This window comes from Apium graveolens, chromosome 10, assembly GCF_009905375.1.
Source record: "Apium graveolens cultivar Ventura chromosome 10, ASM990537v1, whole genome shotgun sequence".
In the NCBI taxonomy this organism is placed as follows: Eukaryota; Viridiplantae; Streptophyta; class Magnoliopsida; order Apiales; family Apiaceae; genus Apium; species Apium graveolens.
Window position 1 is genome coordinate 217,774,596 of NC_133656.1, and position 25,181 is coordinate 217,799,776.

Below are 25,181 nucleotides of genomic sequence, written 5' to 3' on the forward strand. Positions count from 1 at the left end.
TCCCATGGGATTAAGGTGCAGGATGCGAGAAATATCTCTGAATAGAAGCAGAGATGTCATCCAATTGTTTCCCCATCCTCTCTTGATTTTGTATGATTTGCATCTGGTTTGCCCTTAGCTCAACAACTTGTTGCTCGAGAGATATCACTGGCTCTGTAGTCACCTCTGGTTGTACTCTGTCGCGTTTGTGAGGTGCTAGAGACAACCCTTTCTTACCATGTTGACGCATCATATGCATACTAGTGATGTACTTAAGATCAATTTGTGTAGACCACCCAGTCGCTGCCTTCAAATTAGTCGTGTAACGACCAAAAATATTTAGTAGCTCAGCAATACGAGTGACAAATCCCCCAATGACCAGAGCACCAGTACGCCGCTCGGCTTGATACAAGAACCTTTCTATCAACAAACTTGTCCAGTCTACCGGAAGCTCCGCATCAAAATAGTACAACAAAGCAAGCTCCCCAGTTTGAATTTTATTATTGCTCTCTGCACGACCATATAGGGTAAATGATAAAATTCTAGCAAAATAACGATAACAAGGGTTGATGATATCTGAGGCCAAGGCAGTCTGAGCAATATATCTTTGAGTGATTGGCAATCCTGTAATTTTGAGCCAAAAGGGAGTTTCATAATTTTCAGGAAGTGGTTGTTGCTCTACTAACTGCCAATCAAACATGTCGGCCAACCGAGCTTTTGTAATCTCATGATCTTTATTTGCAATCCGAAAAGATAACAAACCATCACTAGTGACTGTGAAAGAACTGAGGAACTCACATGTAAGAGGAGCATAAGAGGGCTCATTCATCGAATAGAGATTACTCCATCCAACCTTATCCAATTTATTTTCAAATTCTGCATCAATACACAATTCAATAGTTGTTCGAGGACATACATACCGATTGGGAAGCACCGGACGTTCAGATAAAACAATATAACGAGCTGGTTGTGTGTCCCCAATAGTCTTAACAACCGGATACTTTTGAAAAACTTCCGTGTCTTCAGAAATTTTCTTTTATTTCTTCTTGAGAGGAGACTTAGAGGAAGATGTAGGACGAACTATGTTGTAATAGAACAAGATGCTGCTAGTAAATTTACAACAGTGCAAGACAACTCTTGTAGCAGTTGGTTTAGCGGATGTTCTTGGTTGTAGAGACAGAGACTTACGGTAGAAAAACTGAATAATACCCGGGGTGCAACAGAAGAAGACGTCGTGACTAGCAGGAAGAATTATTGGTGCTCTGTGGCTGGTTTAAGTTAAATTTGTGCACGTGGCAATACAGACTAACAATAGGCACAACCACAATAGAATCATTGTCTTGCAATTACCGACAGACTGACAAAAAGCAGAGGCCAGATACGATCAATCTCCGATGGAACGCAGCAGGGAATATGGTGGTGTTTATCAGGTACGTGATAGTATAGGCACACAAGGAAAGAACAAGAGCCGTTACGCGCTGAATAAGCCCAAGTGAAGGCAGAAAACTCCGAGCGTGGGTGTGTTCTATTCGAGACACAATACAGAGTGCTCGTATATGTAGGTAGAGACCGTGTGGCAGAGATATATAAAACCAAAGAAGATCAGGGCTTTGAGTCTGCTCTGGCTTTGATAGAATATAGTGTAGGGAACAAGTCTGAACACCTGTTCTTATTAGAAGTCGGTGAACAACCTTGGTGAAGAACCAGTGAAGGAAAAGAAAAACTCTATGAAAGCGTCCTTATTATTTTTGTGATGGAGTCTGCGAGGGGAGGTGGGCTGGGGTGTTGCTGGTAGGTTACACGCACGTACATAACAAAACAATATACATACGTACAAATTTGTTTTTATTAATTTTACTAATAAAATACATACTTACATGTAGAATACAAATTATATATTATATAAATATATGCGTAAAACATAATTATAAATATAATGCAAATATATAAAATATAATATATTATACATGAGTAAAAAGTATATTTAAAGAAAGAAAGAAAAAAAAATTAATAACAATACTAATATAAAGAAAAGCAAACATATATGTACAAATAATATTACTCATAAAAATTAATACAAATAATATTTTAAAATATATATATATATAGGTAGTGTATAAGATACTGTACAAAATATATATATATATATATATATAAGTTTTAAAAACAATTATAAAGAAATAAAAGAAAAATAAAAAATAAAAAATTAGATAATAATAATATACATAATAATAAAATATACATACATATATAAATATTAATATAATATTAACAAATATGTAATGTAATAAATAAAGCTAATAATAAAATTATAAAAAAAAAGAATTGAAAAAAGAAAAGAAAAAAAAAGTTACATAAATTAATCAAATAGTTAAATTGAATAAAATGTATACATAATTATATAAGGGGGTTACGTGCGTGAAAATGGGAGGGGGTGGGGGTTTTAACAACTTACAATACTAGTGTGGCAGAGAGAGTGTTGCACCTGGGTAGAGCTTTACGCGCGAGGGAGTTTTGCTTTCCAAAACATGATTTTTCCAGGGAGGTGAAGTACCCATGGGTAGGAAAGTATGCACCATGGGGTTTCCTGTGTTGATTTTCCAGAGAGGGGTAGTAACCGCGTGCAACAAAGATGCACCCCAGGTCTCATGTTTTTCTTCCGCTTTATTCATTTTCCAGGGAGCCTCCTCACCAGTGGGGAGGAGAAAACGCATCACGGGTAGCAGAAAGGAGAATTTTACCACCATTTTTTTTTGCACACATCTGAAATTTTGAAAATTCATCCTTTTAAAAAAAACACATCCAAATCAAGTAAAAGTTTTGTTCCTTCCTGAAACACTTCACACAAAAATTATCAAGGCACCTTGCGGGAATAAAAAGAAGATAAAATATACAGAAAATTCTACCTAGAAAAAAGAAAGAAAGAGAGAAAAAATAATAATAATAACTTATACAAAATCTTGGGTTGCCTCCCAAAAAGCGCTCGTTTAAAGTCATTAGCTTGACTTCTAACCTCGATTTAGACACTCGTGATGAGATCATTGAGACGAATCGTCTCCATTTTTCCAATAAAGGCTCCGTTCACATACAATTTAAGGCATTGACCGTTGACCTTAAATCTTGTTCCATCTTGCCCCATAATCTCAATAGCACCATGAAATTTTACTCCAGTCATAGTGAATGGTCCGGACCATCTAGATTTGAGCTTTCCCGGAAAAAGCCGAAGTCTAGAATTAAATAATAAGACCTTATCGCCAACTTGAAAATCTCTACGTAATATTGCTTTATCGTGCATCTTCTTCGTTCTCTCCTTGTAAATCCGAGAATTATCATAAGCATCAAAACGAAGCTCATCTTATTCATTCAGTTGAAGAAGTCTTGCTTCACCCACGGCCTTTAAATCCATGTTGAGCTCTTTGATAGCCCAAAAAGCACGATATTCAAGCTCAACCGGCAAGTGACATGCCTTACCATAGATCAACCGGTAGGGGGTAGTGCCAATAGGGGTCTTATAAGTTGTTCAATAAGCCCATAATGCATCATCTAACTTCAAGTACCAATCTTTTCGAGACTTGGCCACCACCTTCTCTAGGATGCTTTTGATTTGATGATTTGAAACCTCAACTTGGCCACTTGTCTGAGGATGATAAGCTAGACCAATCTTGTGAGTAACACCATACTTTTTCAACAAAGTTTCAAATTGTCGACGCCTAAAGTGGGAACCACCATCACTAATCACAGTCCTTGGAACTCCAAAACGTGGGAAGATAATATTTTTAAAGAGCTTCATGACAAATTTTGAATCATTGGTTGCGGATCCAATTGCTTCAACCCACTTAGACACATAATCAACTGCAACTAAGATGTATTTCATTCCACAAGAAGTTGGAAAAGGTCCCCTGAAATCAACACCCCATACATCAAAAATCTCGACTTCTAGAATACCAGTCTGTGGCATCTCATGGCGTTTTGAAATATTACCCGTTCTTTGGCATGCATCACAAGCCAGACAAAAATCACGAGTATCTTTAAATAGAGAAGGCCAAAAGAAACCGAATTGAAGCACCTTTGCAGCGGTTTTAGAAGGACCGTGGTGCCCTCCACATGCTAGAGAATGACAATGTTTGAGAATGTCATTTACTTCAAACTCAGGAACACATTTACGAAAGATACCATTAGCGCACTTTCGATACAAGAAAGGGTCATCCCAAAAATATTGCTTAGCATCGTGATAGAACCTCTTTCTTTGTTGATAGGTCAATTCGGGAGGATGAGAGCCACTCACACAAAAGTTTGCAAAATCTGCATACCATGGAGTTTTAGTTGCAACTGCAAATAAGTGATCATTTGGAAAAGAGTCGTCAATAGGAATGTCTGATGCAATATCTGATTTAAAACGTAGTCGTGAGAGATGATCTGCAACCACGTTCTCAGCACCTTTCTTGTCCTTGATTTCCAAGTCGAATTCTTGGAGTAACAAAATCCATCGAATAAGTCTCAGTTTTGCTTCTTTCTTCGCCAAGAGATATTTCAGTGCAGAATGGTCCGTATGAATAATGACTTTTGAACCAATGAGATATGTTCGAAACTTGTCAAGAGCATAGACAACAGCTAGAAGCTCCTTCTCTGTAGTAGCATAGTTCACCTGAGCTTCATCCAAGGTTTTACTTGCATAGTAGATAGCGTGCAATACCTTATCTTTTCTTTGACCAAGAACTGCACCTACAGTGTAATCACTTGCATCACACATAATTTCGAAAGGAAGATTCCAGTCTGGGGGTTGTATGATTGGTGCAGTTATCAAAGCATTCTTTATCCTGTAAAAAGACTCTAGACAAGCATCAGTAAACTCAAAAGTGGCATCCTTAAGCAACAATTGAGTGAGGGATTTTGCAATTTTTGAAAAATCTTTTATAAAACGTCGATAAAACCCCGCATGACCTAAGAAACTCCTCACTCCCTTGACATTAACAGGAGGAGGAAGTTTCTCAATCACCTCAATTTTTGCTTTGTCAACTTGGATGCCACGTTCAGAAATAAGATGACCAAGTACCACTCCTTCATTGACCATGAAGTGGCCCTTTTCCAAATTTAAAACCAAGTTAACTTCTTCACAACGTTTAAGCACTTTAGAGAGATTATGCAAACACACATCAAAATTAGAACCATAAACACTGAAATCATCCATAAATACTTCCATAATTGACTCAATGAAATCAGAAAATATGGATGTCATGCAACGCTGAAAAGTAGCAGGAGCATTACACATTCCAAACGGCACTCTTCGATATGCAAAGGTACCATATGGACATGTGAATCTAGTCTTTTCCTGGTCATCAGGATGTATAGGGATCTGAAAGAACCCTGAATACCCATCCAAATAGCAAAAGAATTTATGTTTAGCAAGTCTCTCAAGCATTTGATCAATGAATGGAAGAGGGTAATGATCTTTTTTAGTGGCAGTGTTTAATCTACGATAATCAATACACATCCGCCAAACAGTGACAACTCCTTTTTTTGGAACTCTTGAACCGGGCTTACCCATTTTGAGTCAGAAATTGGGTAAATGATGCCCGCATCAAGTAGTTTTAAGACTTCTTTTTTAACAACCTCTTACATGTTAGGGTTCAAGCGGCGTTGTCCCTGTATACAAGGATTATGATCCTCATCTAGGTGAATTTTATGCATGCAGAAGTTTGGGCTAATCCCTTTAAGATCATCAATACTATACCCAATCACTTTTCGATGCATACGCAACACAGTAAGAAGCTTAGAGATTTGACCATCGTCAAGATCAGAACTGACAATCACAGGAAAGGACTCATTATCATCAAGAAACAAATACTTGAGATTAGATGGCAAAGGCTTTAACTCTAATTTTTTTACCTGAGGTTTATCACAAGAAGTAATAGTGTTTGTTACCTCACAACCTTGGCTTGGATCAGCCTTACCATCCAACTCAAGAATCAACGAGTCAACTTCAGAATGTCCTTCCCCTTCAGAAGCTTCAAGCATAAGAACTGCTTCCAACACATCATTCAACAAAATTTGTGGTAGCTCATCATGAACAATTTCATCAATAACATCAATCCTGCAACAAATATTCTCAAACAAAGGGGACTTAAGAGCAGAGGTTAGAGTAAAAGTAATTTTATCATCACCAACACTCAAAGTTAAAGTCCCACTTTTAACATCAATAACAGCACCTGCAGTACATAGGAATGGCCTACCCAAGATAATGGGAATTTGGCTATCCTCTTCCATATCCAACACTACAAAGTCCACAGAAATATAGAATTTTCCAACCCTGACAGGCACATTCTCTAAAATACCCATAGGGTATTTTATGGAACGGTCCGCCATTTGCAATGTCATTTGTGTGTATTTCAACTCACCCATGTTTAATTTTTAAAAAATTGAGAGAGGCATGACAGAGACGCTAGAGCCTAAGTCACACAAAGCTTTGTCAATAAATAATGCACCTAAATGACAAGGGATTGAAAAACTTCCGGGATCTTTAATTTTAGGTGGAGACTTATTTTGTAAAACAGCACTACACTCTTCAGTAAAAGCTACCGTCTCCACCTCACCAAAAGATCGTTTCTTGGTCAAAATATCCTTTAAAAACTTTGCATATGATGGAACTTGAGAAATTAAATCAGTGAAAGGAACTGTTACCTCAAGATTCTTGACAAGTGTCATGAACTTACCAAACTGTTGATCTACCTTTGTCCTGTTCATCCTGCTAGGAAACGGCAACTTAAGCACAAATAGTGGAGGAGTATTTACAATCTTCTCGTTCTCAGCTTTCTTGCTTCCTTCAGTTCCACTCTTGTTTGTCTGATCAACATTATCCACCTTGACATCTTTGATGGTTTCCTTTGCTTTCTCATCAATCACATCAGTATTAGGCATTGAAGGACCATCATATGTAAGACCACTCCTAAGAGAAATAGCATTCACATTTTCCTTTGGATTTGTTGGTTGTGATGGTAAAGAGCCAGGCTGCCTTGCAGTTGAAGAACTAGCCAATTGTGCAATCTGAGTTTCCATCATCTTGTTATGGACTTTCATATCTTTAATCTCTTGCATCAGTAATTTCAGCATCTCATTTGTTTGATCAGGCTGTGCAGCTTGACTAGCTTGAGGAGCGTAATTTTGAGGAGGCTTCTGAAATCCAGGAGGATTCATAGGTCCCTGAGAAGGCCTATACTGTTGTTGTTGAGAACTCTGATAAGATTGTTGATACTGGTGTTGCTGATTAGGCATAGGAAGATTTTGAGCATTGTTGTTCCTATATGAGAAATTCGGATGGTCTCTCCAACCAGGATTATAAGTGTTGGAGTATGGATTATATTGCTGCCTCTGCTGAAAAACATTTGCTTGCTCCATCTGAAAATTTTGTGAATTCTGAAAATTGTATGAGCACTCATTACCCATATGGCCTTGGATTCCACACACTTCACAAACAAGATGATTCGTAGGAGCCATGGATGACAATGCATTAATACTCATAAGAGGAGCAGATGATTGTGAGGTCTTCAAAGAATGAATCTCCTGAGTTAACGCAGCGAGCTGAGATGATAAGAGAGAATAAGCCTCCACTTCAAGTTTACCGCCCTTCTTAGGTGCTCTCGGGTTATTGAAGTGATGAGTAGCCAAATTTGCAAGAAAAGTATATGCATCATCGACTCCTTTATCTAAATATACACCACCTGTAGCATTATCAACCGTACCTTTGGTTTCAGGATCAAGACCATTATAGAAGCGTTTTATCATAAACCACTTCTCAAGACCATGATGAGGGCATGCACGTTGAAGATTTTTGAATCTCTCCCAAGCATCTTTTAGAGACTCTCCATACTCTTGTTTGAAACCCGTCATCTTGTCAATCAAATCATCAGTTCTGTTCGGAGGGAAAAACTCAGTTAAGAAAGCTTGAGCAATTGCATTCCACTCAGTCACATTGATATCATTCAACCATTTTTGAGCTTTGTCACGAAGAGAAAACCCGAACAACATGACTTTAAGTTGGTCTGTAGTGACACCTCGATGTTTGATGGTTGAACAGAGTTGTTAAAACCTTTGCAGATGAAGTGTAGGGTCTTCAGATGGAAGACCAGCAAACTGATTTTATTGGATCATAGTAAGCAACGCCGGTTTGATCTCAAAATTTGTTGCTTCAATAGTTGGCATAGTAAGACCCGTAGGCACACCACTCGGAGAGGGCTGTGAATAGTTCTTCAAAGATTTAATAGGAAGTTCTGCCATTATGATCTTTGAATCACCGATATTTTGGTGCCTTTCTTTTCTTACTCGTTCTATGTATTGCTGACAAGTAATCCCAAAATCCGGACTAAGAGGAGTTACTTCTGCTTCTTTTGTGGACCTGGGCATTAACAACTAAAATAAGAAAAGGCAGTGAAATATGCCTCAATTGGAATGAACCTCCAATGAGACAAAGGAAACAATCTAAAATAATCAAAATAAAATCTATAGAAACTAGGCGTCTCCCCGGCAGCGGCGCCAAAAACTTGATGTGTAAAATTGTAATACCGCAAGTGCACGGTGTCTGTTGTTAGCAGATATAGGCAAGTACGGGTCGTATCCACAAGGAGACTATTTCAAGGATTTTAATTCAACTACTACAAATTGTTTCTGGATTAAATCGAGTGTTGTGAATTTTTAGCTAACTAAATAATGCAAATTTTGTGTGGTTAAAATCAAATAACTAAAGTCTAGGTCAATATAGGTTCACCATGCTTACACCAAAACATTCACTGAAATATAACAATTTATTGGGTCGAGTAATTAAAGTAATGGTTAATCTCTCTCAAGCATTAACACTTTCAGAAATCCAATTATGCTCTCGCACTAATCCTCAATTCTGCTAATCGTATGTATGCCTCTAGCGAGTAAAATCTCTCGATCTATTACCCCTATTTGCATACAATTAATCCACGATATTGGTCAATTACATAGATTAAATAATAAAACATATCAATTAGAATCACTCTTTACCCATTAAACTACTAACAAATCAGAGAATTGTCATGGTGCAAACATGGCTTCCCTTAAACCCTAGAATAAAACTACTCACTCATATTAGCAATAAAAACAACAAGAACAATAAAGAAAGTCATAGAAAATATATGCTAATAAATAAGAAAAGATTAAGAATACCTTAAACTTTTATATTAATGAAGAAATTGAGATCCAAGCTTAAACAAAGAATCCAATGAAGAAGATGAAAGACATAAATCCTAGCTTTTTTGTAAACATCCGTATGTCTCCTTGTAACTAATGATAAAAACTCATAACAAAACTAAAAGTATCCTCCAATAATAATATCTGATCCTATTTCTAATATTAAAAGTATTTTTAATATTCTAATAATAATACAAAAAGAATTACACAATGGAGTAGGAATTTATAAAATTCGCAGCTATTTTTACCCCCAGTTTTCGGGCTCTTCCAGTTGGACTTTGCTTTTGGGCCCATCTCTGAATTAAGGGAAATCTTGCAAGCTTCGCGTGGACTGTAAGATGATCAAAAACGGATTTCTGGATCTCTAGATATGGCCCAAACAGTATTTGCAGGCCGTATAGCCAAATAATACGAATTTTCTTCTATTTTCACTCCAAAATAGGTCTTTTCGCTCCAAATCCTTCCAATTCAAGGATTCTTTATTTCCTACAATAAATCATTAAAATCTATTAAATAAATATCCAAATCAATGCAAAATATAATTAATATGGGAATAAAATCATCTAAAATATACATAAAAATATATTCTATCACCAATCCCCCTATGTGGAGGACTCGACTTAGCTTGCTCTTAGTCGGCCGGGACCAGGCCTCCGTGAGGGTCCTTGTCGGCCGGGAGTCGTCTTGACAAAACTTGTTTCTGTTGACGTTCTTTTCACGAAATTTGTTTTCGCGAACGTTGTAGTCTTCACAAAAGTTATTCTCGTGAACGTTCTACTCTTCACGAAACTTGTTCTCGTGAACCTTCTACTCTTTACGAAACTTATTTTTATGGACGTTCTAGTTTTCATGAAACTTGTTCTCATGAACGTTCTACTCTTCACGAAACTCGTTTCCATGGACGTTCTAGTCTTCACGAAACTTGTTCACGTGAACTTTATACTCTTCACGAAACTTGTTTTTGTGGACGTTATAGTCTTCACGAAACTTGTTCTCGTGAACGTTCCTAAACTTCAACTTTCTCGGCTACAGACGACTTAGTGTAAGAGCTAAAATTTGCTCTTGCCAAAATGTTTTCACTAATCGTTATGATTAGCGTAATTAGTCTTGGATTAGGACGAAACTTATTTTTGTGGACGTTCTAGTTTTCACGAAACTTGTTCTCATGAACGTTCTACTCTTCACGAAACTCGTTTCCATGGACGTTCTAGTCTTCACGAAACTTGTTCACGTGAACTTTATACTCTTCACGAAACTTGTTTTTGTGGACGTTATAGTCTTCACGAAACTTGTTCTCATGAACGTTCCTAAACTTCAACTTTCTCGGCTACAGACGACTTAGTTTAAGAGCTAAAATTTGCTCTTGCCAAAATGTTTTCACTAATCGTTATGATTAGCATAATTAGTCTTGGATTAGGACCATTATCTTGTGTTTAGCTTTATTAAGCTTTTCCTGGAGGACTGACACGATAGACAATATTTTGTATCACCTTATTCGTTTATTATGTCCTTTCCTTTCAGTTCTTAACTGTTTTGCTGCCATCTATCGGTTTTTTTAGTGCTACTTGCTAACGCGAACCAGACAGAGTTGTGACCTGCTGTAACAGGTTCCCCTTTTTTATAAAAGAAGATGAGAAGTGCTCATTTTCATTTTACACCTTTATTTCTCAACTTCTCCCAAAATTTTCTTAGTTCAAAAGCTCTCATTCTCACAAGTGTTTACTCTTGCAATATGGCTGAAAATCACATCAACAAGCCCTCCCTCTCAGCTACGATGAACAAGTGTGCTACGATGCGGTCATTTAAAGATATGCTTTCTTAGCCGTTGTTTGAATAGCTTGAAGAGCATGTTAGATGAACTAGCTGATGAGTACTCGAGCACTGTGCATCTTGACGCCTTCTATCATAGAAGCGTGCTTAGTAACGAGGACGTCGATGAGATCAGGCCGAGCTACTCCTTCCCTAAATGTATCAGAGTTTGCAGAGCCAAGTCCAATGAGAGGACTTGTAACTTGAGTCGTACTAGACTATATGTGTATAAAGCGGTGGTGGAGGCCGAGTTAAGGTTTTCCTTGCTTCCCTTTATCCCTAGGCTCTTGCTGAGTTGAAGATTCACCATTGTCAGCTTTATCCCAATGGATGTGTTTTCATCACCATATTTATCGTGAGGTGCCATGACCTTGGCATTTCTTTGAGTGTCATTAGTTCGAAAGTTTATTTCTGCTAAAGAGCTCTTCTTCTTCTAGGCCCGGCTGGATTCCGATCCAACACAAGCCTCGTGTTCCTCACACTATGAACACTTACTTGTGACTCATGACACCTTTGAGAAGATAAAAAAAAACTTATTTCTATTAATTTGTTTGATTTTTACAATTCTGGAACACAAGGAAACTGTTTTGTTTTTTTACAAATATGACCTATATCCTTATAAATGAGTATGTGTTCTCAGAAAATTCGCGGACGAGTGACGGTCGAATTCAGATATTGGTACGACAGAGAATAAACTATTAAGCACTTATTTAATCGTGCTCGTATGATTTTTTTTTTTTGCGAAAGCTCGAAACTGTTTTAACTAGAAACTTGTTGGATTAATTTACCCGTAAATTAAGATTTAAGCAACACATATAAATATAAAAAAGTAATTTTAGAGATACCAAAAAAAATTGTCCAAAAAATAAGATGTTGGTATGTGATTGATTAATTGCTAATCAATATAATAAACTCCATGTATATTAATATGAAAACATGTTAGAGAGAGTTATTTGCGTATCTATAACCCTGCTGGCCTGCTCCATATAAAAAAACACGCAATTGTCTCTCATTATTCCACGCAAGAAAAGAGAAAAAAAAAAGAAGAAAGAAACATTCCATAAAATAAAAAATAAAAGGATTGTAAACCCTCCCCCACTGCTCACACTCGGGGAGAGAGTACATGCTAAAGAGGAGGGGTGACACAGAAGGCGGTGCACAAGAGTAGTCGATTCAACACACACATCACACTTACACACACATCAGGTATATTCAATTTACACTCTCGCGCACTCTCTTCTTAGACATTCATATATGCATGTATCTGTGTATATCACTTTCTATTCCAATTTCTTCAATCCTACTCTTCTTCTGTTTTTTTTATATATCGATTGAGTTTTGTTAATTTTTCACCTATGTAGATCCTTTATTCTCATTCTATATATTCTATATATGTTGTTTTCTCTATATATCTATATGTCTATAGTTTACATCAACATTTAACTTACGAATCAACTGTCATAATAATACTAATTATTGTTCACAATATTAGGTCCTTTTTTCGAGCTTTCGCGTTGTGCTGTTTATATGATTTTCGTATTTTTTATGTTTTTTAATTAGCCAAGAAGAATTAAATGATTTCCTTGGACTTGTTATGGTTATATAATGATTTCCACGGGGAATTATGATGGATATTTGTATGATTGTCTTCTCCTTTTTTCAAGTTAAACTGCGTTTTTGCTCCTTATTTTAAACGAATGATTGCATTTATTGTGATATATGTTTCTTTGCGTTTTTATTACATATTCTGATCTTGAGAATTTATTGACTATCATCTTGGTGTCTTTAGAAGCAATGGAAAGTTACAACAATTCGGTGCCGATATGCCCTGTAGACCAACATTGTTCTCAATGGGTGGAAAAAAATATGAGCTATTGCCTGTGCGGCACCAGAGATGTTATCTCGTTGACGTTGGGTGTTATTAGTGTTCTTAGCTGGGGGGTTGCTGAGGTACCTCAGCTCATCACAAATTACAAGGAGAAATCAGTGGAGGGTCTTTCTCTCATGTTCATAACCACTTGGATACTTGGGTAATGCCATTATACCGTTCTAAATTATACTATCTTTTATGTAATGCTTGTAAATTGATCCACATTCAGGGTATCTCATTTTGTACTCTGTATTTCAGTGTATTTACTTTTCGTTTTTACATTTTAATCACTTGTTTTTAGCTTCTAAAGTTTGTACTTTGCCACACCTCTTTTGCAGAGATTTACTTAATCTGATTGGCTGCAAGCTAGAACCAGCGACAGTGAGTTGTTCCTTCTTTTTGTGCTATATATATATTTAATATCTAGAGATATATATTAAAATTAACAAAAAGAAATCCTGAAGTTCTATCAACATCTGACTAAGTTAATTAGTCTGGGTGGAGAGGTACCCAAAAAAAAAGATATCCTTTGTTTGCTTGTGTATGTAATATATAAACACATATATGACAATTTTCAAGCACATTCCACCAAAGTATGAAACAGACTTCTTCTGGTGGGATGAAGATGAGAATGTTCTTGTTTCCCTTTGTGTTTAGTTCAATATGTGGGGTGTGTTTTAAATTTGTTTCGAAAATTTTGTGTACCTTTGTTGATCCTTTTTCTTTCCTCGCAGCTTCCGACACAGTACTATATGGCAGTGGTAAGAACAGTTTCTAGTCCTTTTAGATTAGGTTTACTAGTACCATAATAATAAAAGTCTTCTTGTTTTTCCTTGTCCCTTGCAAATCTGACTACATTGATATCTTGCAATATGCAGTTATATACATTGACAACCTTGTCGCTTGCTATGCAAACCATATACTATGGTCACATATATCCCCGGCTGAAAGCCAATAAGCGACACTACAAGGTTAGAATCTTTTCCTTGTAATATTCTGATTTGTACAGCTTTGTTGCTTGGTTCTTCCATCCCATATGTGTGCTTGTAGTCAAATGCCAGACGCATTATTCCTGTGTATGTAGCTGTGCATTTTATATTGAGAAACAAGAGCCAATAGTTTATTTTTTTTAACTAATCTTTAATATTAAAACCCTTTTTAATCCTTTTTTGTTTGACTTTTGTGACGGTTTTCTAGGAAGAGTAAGAGTATCTCATGTAATTTTATACTGATGGAAAACAATTTCCTTTTTGTTCTCGGAAACTCAAAATTTTCTGCTCGTTTTGGACTCATCTAGACTGCTTTTTGTATCCCTGTGCCAAGTATATTGAATTGCTGTCTTATACTCTCTACTGCTCATGGTGTAACTCAATTAATATACTTTATGACTTGTCAATTTTGACCAGATTGATAATGTGGAGAAGCGAAGACTACATACCGATGATATTGACAAAAAGCAAGGTGATAGTGCTCATAGGTTTGAACATAGAAGCCAGTTGCTTGCATGTGGAGTTGCTCCAAGTATACCAATCCCTTTTCTAGCCAATGATCATGGTTCTGTTGGAGGAGAGTTTTACTACACGTAATGGATCCTCTTTTATAATTTTTCAGTAAAATACAGTTCTGATCAATTTTTGTCTGTCTGAAAGTTTATTTAAAAAATAACTAGCAATCTTATGTAGATGTAATAAATCCAAATATATGAAACTGGTCGAAGTGCCAAAAATTTTTACAAATTTGTTAATTTGACCCTACCCTTGAAATTAGTAATAATGTAATATGGTGTACACTATGTTACCCGGACTCGGGTATGGGTGTCGGACACGGGTTCGTATCCAAGTGTCGGACTCGGCAATATTTTGAAAAATTTACGTTTTTGGCCTAAAATAAGTGTCCAAATGTCCATACCCATGTCCGAGTGTCGAGTGTCCGACACGGGTACTCTAAGCAAAATGAAGAGTCCGGGTAACTAAGGGTGTACAAGTCGTGATTATGCATATCTATGCCAGTTGTAATGTGTTTTGTTTAACAATGTTTGTCGCTAATATTGTACATAACACCTACTAGTGCTAACTTGATACTTACGAATAAATATTTGATACTTATGAGCTCTTAATTAATTTACATGAGCATGTATGTTTATCCTGTCATAAGCACAACGCACCCTTTCACTTTTTTATACAAGGTCTTTTTCTGCCAGGTTACTTTAGTGTTCTGACATATTTTTACTGACAGTACAGTTTATCGCTATTACTGTTACAATTTCATTATTCATCCATCATTCTTCAAATATCTGAGCTAGGATAGGGTTTTCTTTAATGTGGAAACATAGAAGATCATTGTTAACTTGTTAGAACTTGGAGATGACAATAGAAAAAATATGGTATGTTGCTGCTCTGTGACTATTCAGCAAATTGCAGGGAGTTCGTTTAATCTGATTTTACATGATAAATAAATGCAAACCATTATCAGTATTTCAAAATTAATGTATGATTTCCACAGTGAACATATATAAAGCATTTAAAGCAGACATTATGAATTTATGATGGTGTCCACTCCATTAAGTGCTCCGTATGCACATGCATTTGTATTTGCAGTGATTGTTCTGACAGATGTTCTGTACATCTCCTTGTTCTTGTATGTCTTGATGCATAATTTCAGGTTTTAATAAATTTCAGGTCAGCAAGATCCCTATCTCGAAGCCATACTCCAACGTTTGGTTTTCATATGCCAAAAAGATCTACTTCCGGTTATGAATGTATATCTACTGAAGAGTCCATATTTGGTGAACATGAGTCAACTCAATCAGCGCCTCCTTCTGAGACTAAAACCTTGATGTGTGTTGTGAGTGTTATATAGTTATTAGCATTTCTGTTTTTTGTAAACATATGCCATATACGCATGAATGATCAAGTTTTTGCTGTCTTCAGGTTTCTGCTCTGACGTTCTTCCTATGCGTCTCTAATTTACAACATGTAAATAGCAATAGGAATAATTTGCAAAATCAAGGATTTGTGGTGCAAATGGGTAGAAAGCTTTTACAGGTAAGAGGAGCTGTCTATTGCATTTATGGTTGATAATCGGCATATCTTTTTTTATTTTATTTTTTCATAGATATGGCTTATCTATTTTTGATCAATGGCTGCACCATTTATTTCAATTAGCTTGAAAGCAGCATATACAATTCCACCATTCACACCGGAGATTGCATCAATCCTTTTGTTTTCTCTCTTGATGTCTGCCAAGTTTCTGTTTATCTTATTGGATCTCTCGTTTTCATTTGCATTCTACTGCAATTTGTACAAAAGCTGGATTTTACTTGGATAAATACGGAAGGTCAAAAGAAATTTTACTTGAAACTGCAGGTAAATGAAAGTCTATTGAAAGAGTACGGAAGCAGTGGTGCTGTAGAAATTGGGAGTTATCTTGGCTGGGGAATGGCAATCATCTACATGGGTGGACGTCTACCTCAAATATATTTGAATGTGAGACCTTAAAATTTGTTGGAACAGTCGTATACTTCAAAAGCAAAAATATGTTTTCCTCTATTCCATTGTGATTTTGTCGTATTACAGCAAATGATACATTAACATTTTCGAACCAGGCTATTTTTTGTATTTTAACTTGTATTTTTTAGGTTGAATTCGTTGTCCTCCTTTAATTTTGTTACAACAGAATATTTTGTCTTCATATAAAAGAATTCATGAACAAGAACCAAATTTGAAGCTGCATTCGTGTATTCTTGTTTCTGAAGCGTACAGTTCAAGCTCGAAACTGAGCTAGTTCTTCCAATTTTAAATTAGAGTAATCTTAATAAATATATATTTATATAAATTACAACAACCATATAGCATCTAACTTGGTTGTGTTTAACTTGCAGTTCAGAAGAGGCCATGTTGAGGTAAACCTCGTCTTTAATGTTGATTGAATTTGATTTCAAAAGCATCTCAAAAGAATCTTATGACGATTACAATTACTGTTATATATCTAATGTATTATTAGGACATTTTTTTCGTATCACATAAGTTTCATATTACTCTATCCTTGCAAAACAGTCGCCACAGTTTACACAGCTGCACACAATCTTGTTGTTACTTAACGTTTCTTCACTGATGTGCAGGGGCTTAATCCGCTTATGTTCATATTTGCTCTCGTTGGAAATATCACCTATGTGGGAAGGTTAAGATTCTCTAAAGCAAGATTAGTTTTATATTAATCTGTTACTACTTTTGTCTTATTTTCTTTGTAAAGATCCGTTACACAAATTTATAACTCACACACACTTGCCACAGTAGAGCTCGAATCCTCAACCTCTTGTTACCAAAAATAGAGGGGTATCCACTAGGCTACAATGGTTCAGATGTTCATTAATTTATTTAGACCCTCAAACCTGTTTTAAGTAAAATATCTAATATCAAAGGTTGATGGTTGTATGTAGTCTCCTGGAGGCTGGAGCTATAAGATATCAGCAACCTGGAACAATAATTTTATTAAGGCTAAATAGCTTAAACAGCATACTTACTTACTATGATAATTTTGTGTTTTACGTGTGGGTATTTGGCTATTTGCAGTATACTTGTGAGCAGCTTGGATTGGGCAAAACTAAAACCAAACCTGCCGTGGCTGGTGGATGCTGGAGGTTGCGTGGTTCTTGATTCCCTTGTATCCTTAATGTATTTAGTGTTATGCATGGATTGCATTTTAGTAATTATGAGTGACTTGTGTCCGAAGTAACGCGTGGGTACTTTTTATCAACTTGATTTTCATAAATGCCTTGGAATATGCAGATTACCTCACTGTCAAACTAGAGTTTTGTTGTCCAAACAAAATTAAAGTGTGTTTTGTGGTGTGTTCCTTAAATCTTTTTTCCAGATACTAATTCAATTCATATATTTTTGGTATCATCCGCCACAAGATCACGAGATCAAGAGTGAAAGCTCAAACGTAACTTAGATGAATAACAACCACCTAGCAGCAAAAGGTATTCCCTCCCTCTTTTCCTCCCTCGCTCGCACTGACACATACAAACTCATGCAGGCACGCACACACTTTTTGGTTCTTGTTATAATGTATCTGCTTATTAGGACATCAGAAGCATCTTATAATCTTTTCTGAGGTGCCTAGTTTTCACTGCCAGTAGTTTTCATGGACTTTTGAATGACTTATGTTTGGACATCTCTTAGATAGAGTTGATACAGGATTATATGCTTGTTCAAAAGGGATGATCTATGAAAATAAAATTTCAATAAATTTTTTATTAGTAATTATCGTATAATTGTGTATATTTTAGTAATTATATTAACCTATTTAGTGCCCCTTGTATAGTTAGTAATTATATCATATTTTGATGGTTTTTTTTAATATGGTCCAAGAGTAGAGTGGATAGGAAATGGCTAAAATTTTGAGCAATTATATATTAAAAATGTATAAATAGATTCGAAGAAGATACAAAAAAATTGATCTTAGTGGAAACCGACCTTAAAAATTATGACATAACTCTCTTGCTTATATATTCCCCCCATGCAAAAAAATGCTTGTTCGTGTTTCCCTTTTACCTGGCTCAAAGAAGAAAGCTTGGTTGTTGATCTTCTCTGGTAAAAATAAGTACATTATTTATCTATTGTCCTTGGTTATAGAAAGGAAAGGTCATTTCAATCTTAATGAACTGAAAATGGTTACCAAGTTACCCTTGTATAGTTGTTACTTTTTACACGTAGAAGCAATTGAGATCAAGAAAATAATTAGAACAATACTTTAAATAGAAATTGTTTCAGAATTTGGTAGATCATTGTTTATAAAAGTGATACATTTTGCACAGTGAATGCTTATAGTTGGGTGCATAGTTGATATGTTTGGAATAGAATGTTATAGTGGGGTACACAGCTGAAATCCCTTTGTTACAGTAATCATTTCTGCTCCAAATGGAAACCTTGGTTTAAAGTTCCCGTGCCCTAATTGATACTGTTGAAATTTAATTGTCATGCAAAAACAGTTTTTTTGGGGAAAATTGTAGACATGGTTATATATTTTAATTTTGCACTTGATAATATTGTAGGTCATGCCTCCGGCAAGAAGCTGCAACTTCAGTTTTTCTGTGGGAACTGGTATGGTAGTCATCTTAGATGCTCCCTGCCATCCAACGACCTCTTGCACACAATTGAAGATTTTACCTGGACGTGTACATGGGGTTTGATTAAAGATGAACTTGGACAACCGATGTTTCATCTTGTTTTGTCGACTGATTATCAGAATTAGTATTACCTTTTTATTATGTCTGCTTATACTTTCCCGTAAAATTAAGGATAATCAATCTCCACAAATGTTTGTGTAGATAACGTTTTGTCTATTCCACTTTTTTTTGAAGAGCAAATAGAAACAAAACAAAAGAGATACTTTACAACGGATTCTCCACCAGAACAACACTGTCTACATGAATTCAAGTTCTACTTTAGTGTGGCTGATGTGCTTATGCAGAGTATCTGTTAGCTGTTAGTATTTGACAAGTTTTATAATGGCCTCGTTGCTATTATTAAACTGTAAAAAAAGTGTAAAGTTTACACTTTAATGGAGACTTAATTTACTTAGAACCAGAGCGGGCAATCGGGTCGTGTCGTGTACTTTTGTGTTGTGTAATTTCGTGTTTCGTGTACATAAATATGAAACTCATATCCGACCCGAAATGATTTCGTGTACCCATATGTGAAACCAATATCCGATTCGAATCGTCGTGTACATTAAATAAAAAATTAATATAATATATAAAAAATATATATTTTAATGTATAATTTTAATGAAATATGGAGAGTGTATATATAAATATATATATATTTTTACATAGTATTCTATAAAAACTAACCAATATCTATTCATACAAGCTAAGTCTTCTAATCTATAATTAGGCCAAAGATAGTATTCTATAAAAACTTGTAAATATTTATATTATATTTATATTATATACATAAATATATGCATGTGTTATATATATTAATTTATAAATATATTTATCTCGTGTAATTTCGTGTACTTTCGTGTAACTAAATTGAAACCCATATCCGACACTAAATCTATCGTGTAATTTCGTGTTCGTGTACATTTGTGTTTCGTATACCAAAAATTAAAACTCATATCCATATTTTGCGTGTCGTGTTCACGTGTCGTTTACCAAATTGTCCGCTCTACTTAGAACCCTGTATACATTATAAAACCGAACTTCAAAAGCCTTGGCAATACGTTATTTTTCATTATTATTATTATTATTATTATTATTATTATTTGTTTTGTGCCCTGAACACATCCTAAACACAAAATTTTATAAATTTTATTTGTTTTAATTGCCTTACACTTTTTTATAATGGTGGATCCTCTGCATTTCATAATAACCGCATCAATTAAAATACACCAAAATTATAAATTTTAATATTTAGCATGTGCATGACATACACCATACTATACAAAGCCTTGTTATTATCATCCAATTTGACATACATCACCGAATTCTTGACTTTTCACTGACATGTTTCATGAAACACTCCTTTTAAACCAGCCAGTAAATGTTAGCCTGTGATCAGTACCTCTTGTGTGCAGAACATGAGTTATGAACAAGCCCGGTCCACCAGATGAGAACGTCCTCGACGAGTGTTTGTCACCCATTTGATGATGTAAAAATTATTAACAAATGCTGTTTTTGCTGATCACCATAACTAAAGTTGTTCAACAATCAAGAGCATCACGGATACCCGCCAAAGTTTCAGTGTCACGGCTCCAAATGCAATGGTGATGCAAACTAATGGTCCTTGACGTTTATTCGCAATGAATTAATCCCCAGCAACCAAACCACATGGATATTTTCCAAGTAGTCACTAGCAATCTGCAACTTTCACTACTTGCCAGGTACGGCATCGGTCATCCCCAATTCCCCATTACACAATTCTTTTATTCCGAACCATCTTCAATATCACTAGCACCATAGTCATAATCATGACCATGACATTTCTCAAGAATCGAGATGACAAAGTCCGTATCCCGTCCACCTCTTTCACAACCAGTGTAAACTACCTGACTTCCGGTCTTGTCCTTTATTTCCTCCTTTTCAATTTTCATCTCTTTAGTATTCCTACATCCCATCACCATAAGCTCTACCATTCTTCTCCGAACATCATGAATTTGGTTAGTCTCAACCAAACACCCTTTGCTATACGCTTCTCTGAGAAATACCAATTGAGTACTTCCTTTGGTGGATATATAAAATATTCCAGGGTGCTTCAAAATAAGCTCCCGGATATTAACTTCAATCCCTAAATCTTTGCGGAAGTGTACTATCCTCTCCACCTCAATCATCTTCTCTACAGTCAAACTCAACAACTCATGAAGGATTGCAACAGCACGTTTCTCAAACCGTTCAATGCCTCCACAAGTACGGACCCGAACAACCTCATTAACATCATAAGGCTTAACATAATTCATCCTTTGCCAATTCTTCAACTTCTCTTTAAACCCCGCCCCAATCTTAAAACCAGTCGGAAAATCAATAGGAAAGGCATACTTCGTTTCAAACTCACTCAACCACTTCTCCCTATACTCCCTCTCCCTCCATTCCTCAATCTTCGCAACACGCAAACTCTCATCACCTCTATCCACCAATTCCACTATCTCCAAATCAACTAACCTAAAATCCTCACAGTACTTCCCAAGTATCGAATCACGAAAATCTTCCGGTAACCCCAACTCCCTCCTGACCAACCTCAAAGCATGTACATGAATCGTCCCATTAACCGATATCAACAAAATCTTCTTAACCCTTTTCACATTTTCCAATTCCAAATTTCTAACCACATTATGTTCATCATTCAACAACCCCATCATTTTATCCGTAATTCGACAACAAACATTTCGCTTTAATGGGTGAGTAAATACATCAAACACATGGGGGTATTTACGGAGAAAAGCGCCAATACCAATGTTAAGACCAACAATGTTGTTCCAACGAGACATTAACTGAAGTGAGACAAATGGGCCTCGTTTTTTATCAGTCATGAGATTGTGGAGGTGAAGAATGAGGTTGAGTTTCTTAAAATGGGCTGAGAGTTGGTCCAGTTTGAGGTCTCGGGTACGGGTTTCTAATCGGGTTCTTGCAGTGCTGGTGGGTTTTTTCTTCCATCGTAATTGAATAGAGGAATTAAACGGACCGAATGAGATTGAAAAATGAGGGTTTAGTTTGTGTTTGATGAATGTTTGTAAAACCCTCGTCATTTTGATAAGTTGCTGACTGCTGAGGCCTTACAGTAAAGTTTCTTTGAACTTTTTTTGATCACTCTATGAACTTATTTTTGAAAGTAACGTTACTCTTCTTGAATGGCAAATCATTATCGGTGTTTTACCAAAATGACCACTTCTAAGAATCAAATGTGATGAGAGTTCAAAATACCTACGAAATGTATATACATTTGCTTTTTTATATAACTCAGCCTTGTAACATTCATATATTACATTTATAAATTAGTGACAACGTTAAGTTTGTAGACACACTTGAAACTAATACATTTTCACATGTTTTCCTTCTCTATTATCCCTTAAATATTATGTTGTAGACGAGATCGCTCATTGCTGCAGATTTAAAGGTCATACGGGGTTTGGTTGATGGTTAAGAATTTGTCTCTATGTCGTGTTGTCGACTCTTTTTTTCGGCTTAAAACAACACATTAATATTGAGATATATGTATAATCTCTAATAGTCTAGTACACTAAAATGTTAATGTCAACTAAGTTATCTTTTTTAATATAATACGTATAATCTCCAGATTTGAAATTGTTGATAAACAAACAAAAAGGCTAGTGTAGTTCTTTATTGGTAATGTCTTTTTTACAATCCTGACCGCCAATACTACCACATTTAATTATTAATATGTATAGGCAGTACGTACTTTTGCTTAAATGGAGTAAAATTAGTAGATTATAAAAACACTCATTTTTTATCGTTACTCGTCAGATTTAGAACCAAATATTATTATTTTTGTAATTGTAAAATCTTTGTCTATAACATTTTAACCTACCTAATTATTAAATAATTTTAGAGTTTGCTAATATATGCCGAGACCACTAGTTATATCTTGTTAACTATCTATTCATGTCATGCATCCAATTATAAAGTAGTTTTTAGATAGTAAAATTAAAAAGAAAAAGGGGACAAATTAAAAAATCTTGGATTAGTATATTATTCCGAAAAAATGATCGTAGTATCATATTTTCTTAATCCTTATAATCTCATTTTCATTCTATACCCGTGTAGTAATTTTATATATCAATTAGTCTTTTTAAAAGTGAATCCATTTTATACATGCATCCATATTATGTATAGGAGACTTGTTTTATTTTTATTTTAATTTCTCTTTGTGGTTATTTTATAGCTTTGTAAAAATGTCAAATTTTACCAAATTTGAATTTGAGGTTCTTGATATTATCAGAAAGAACTACATTGAGATACATTTAGCCGCACAAGGTCTTTGGGACACAATAAAAGAAGGGAATAAAGAATCTGAGTCAAATTGCGCAAAGATAATGATTTTTCTACGCCGCCACCTTCACAAAGGACTTAAAAATAAATATCTCACTGTGAAAGGTCCACTTGAACTTTGAAAAAATTTGAAAGATAGATATGATCATCAAAAGACTGTAATTCTTCCAAAAGCTCGTTATGATTGGATACATTTGAGACTTCAAGATTTTAAAACCGTCGGTGAATATAACTCCACGCTTTTTAAAATAACTTCTCAACTAAAATTATGCGGAGAAAATATTACTGACGCAAACATGTTTAAAAAACTTATTCAACTTTTCATGACTCAAATGTACTCCTCCAGCAACAATATCGTGAAAATGATTTTACAAAATATTCATATTTGATTTCTTGTTTTCTTGTTACTGAGCAAAATAACAACCTTTTGATGAAAAATCATGAGTTTCGCACAACTGGATCTAGCCCTTTCCCTGAAGTGAATACGACAACATATATTTATGGGCGTGGACGGGATAGCAGACGTGGACGAGGTGGTAATCGTGATCGAGGGCGTGGGTATGGGCACGTGGTCATGAGTCTCATGTCCAAAATCACCCTCATTTCAAGTTCGAAAAATCTAATGTCCACAAAAAGTTAGAGAAAATTTTGGAAAATAAGAAAAGAAAAAGACTATTGTAAATGAATGTTATATATGTGGAATGAAGGGTCACTGGTCGTGTACCTGTCGTACGCCAAAATATTTGGTTGATCTTTATCAAGCATCCCTGAAAGATAAATGCAAGAATGTCAAAACAAATTTGGTGTTCGAGGATAAAGACCATGCGGATAATCTTCTTACAATGACATATCTTGATACAACTGATTTTTATGAGATCCCTGATGACACCACTGCTCCATATGATAAAAATTATATATGTCTGCTTTACGTGATTCAATTATATACATATGTTATGATTATATGTCTTTATAATGATTGTAATTATTACTAATTATATATTTCTCTATTATTGAAGCAATATATAGATGTTTCTCATTCTCGCATTGGATATATAACAAAAGAGAAAGATATTTGTCTTGTAGATAATGCAACTACTCACACAATTCTTAAAAATAAAAAATATTTCATCTCTTTAAACAAACATTATGGCAATGTTTGCACAATTTTCGGAAGTATAAAATTAATAGAAGACTCTGGAAGAGCTATTATATTATTACTCGAAGGAACAAAATTTGTAATAAATGATGCATTATTCTCCCCAAAATCACAGAGAAATTTATTAAGTTTTAAAAATATCTGCAGAAATGAATTTCATGTTGAAACAGTGAATACAGAGAATAAAGAATTCCTTTTTATCACAAGCATCGTGTGGGGTAGCAAATCTGTTAAAAAAAGTTACCAGCTTTCACTTTTGGATTATACTACAATTTCAATTCGATATATTGAGGTTAATACCAAAGTAAACCAGAAATTTATTGACGAAAATAATTTTATTATTTGGCATAACCGGCTAGGACATCCCGGATCAATCATGATGCTAAAAATTATTGAAAATTCATATGGGTATTCATTGAAAAATCTAGAGATTTTTCAGTCTAATGAATTCTCATATGTTGCTTGCTCTCAAAGAAAAATTTAATTATTAAGCCTTCTTTGACAAAAAATGGCACTGAATCTCCTAAATTTTTGGAAAAAATAGAGGGAAATATATGTGGGCTCATTCACCCATCATGTGGACCATTCAAATATTTTATAATATTGATCGATGCATCAACAAGGTGGTCACATGTGTGCTTTTTTTTGAA

At 35.2% G+C, this 25,181-nt stretch overlaps 2 protein-coding genes, 1 non-coding gene and 1 pseudogene across 4 annotated transcripts; 2 read left to right on the forward strand and 2 right to left on the reverse strand.

Annotated features, from left to right (window-relative positions):
- Nucleotides 1-5,592: 5,592 nt before the first annotated feature.
- On the reverse strand, nt 5,593-8,001 carry LOC141691813 (uncharacterized; annotated as a pseudogene).
- LOC141694332 (small nucleolar RNA R71) lies at nt 7,772-7,878 on the forward strand. Its single transcript, XR_012563648.1, has one exon. It is a non-coding gene; the product is annotated as a small nucleolar RNA R71 (small nucleolar RNA).
- Nucleotides 8,002-12,043: 4,042 nt separating the features above from the next.
- On the forward strand, nt 12,044-19,200 carry LOC141693859 (vacuolar histidine transporter YPQ3). Of its 2 annotated transcripts, none has more exons than XM_074499043.1 (14): nt 12,044-12,201; nt 12,785-13,025; nt 13,204-13,246; nt 13,600-13,626; nt 13,744-13,836; nt 14,272-14,447; nt 15,544-15,709; nt 15,796-15,909; nt 16,231-16,350; nt 16,746-16,766; nt 16,986-17,044; nt 17,437-17,527; nt 17,738-17,846; nt 18,921-19,200. In XM_074499043.1, exons 2-13 carry the CDS (start codon nt 12,790-12,792, stop codon nt 17,816-17,818), a joined length of 1,227 nt encoding a protein of 408 aa, XP_074355144.1. In that variant the 5' UTR covers nt 12,044-12,201; nt 12,785-12,789; the 3' UTR covers nt 17,819-17,846; nt 18,921-19,200. The 2 variants fall into 2 exon arrangements, with proteins under 2 accessions (XP_074355144.1, XP_074355145.1); XM_074499044.1 differs by having other exon boundaries at nt 12,058-12,201; nt 12,788-13,025.
- A 967-nt stretch (nt 19,201-20,167) lies between these two features.
- On the reverse strand, nt 20,168-22,284 carry LOC141689353 (protein ROOT PRIMORDIUM DEFECTIVE 1). Its single transcript, XM_074493628.1, has one exon. The coding sequence runs from the start codon at nt 22,112-22,114 to the stop codon at nt 20,798-20,800; it is 1,317 nt and encodes a 438-aa protein (XP_074349729.1). The 5' UTR covers nt 22,115-22,284; the 3' UTR covers nt 20,168-20,797.
- Between the last annotated feature and the right edge of the window lie 2,897 nt (nt 22,285-25,181).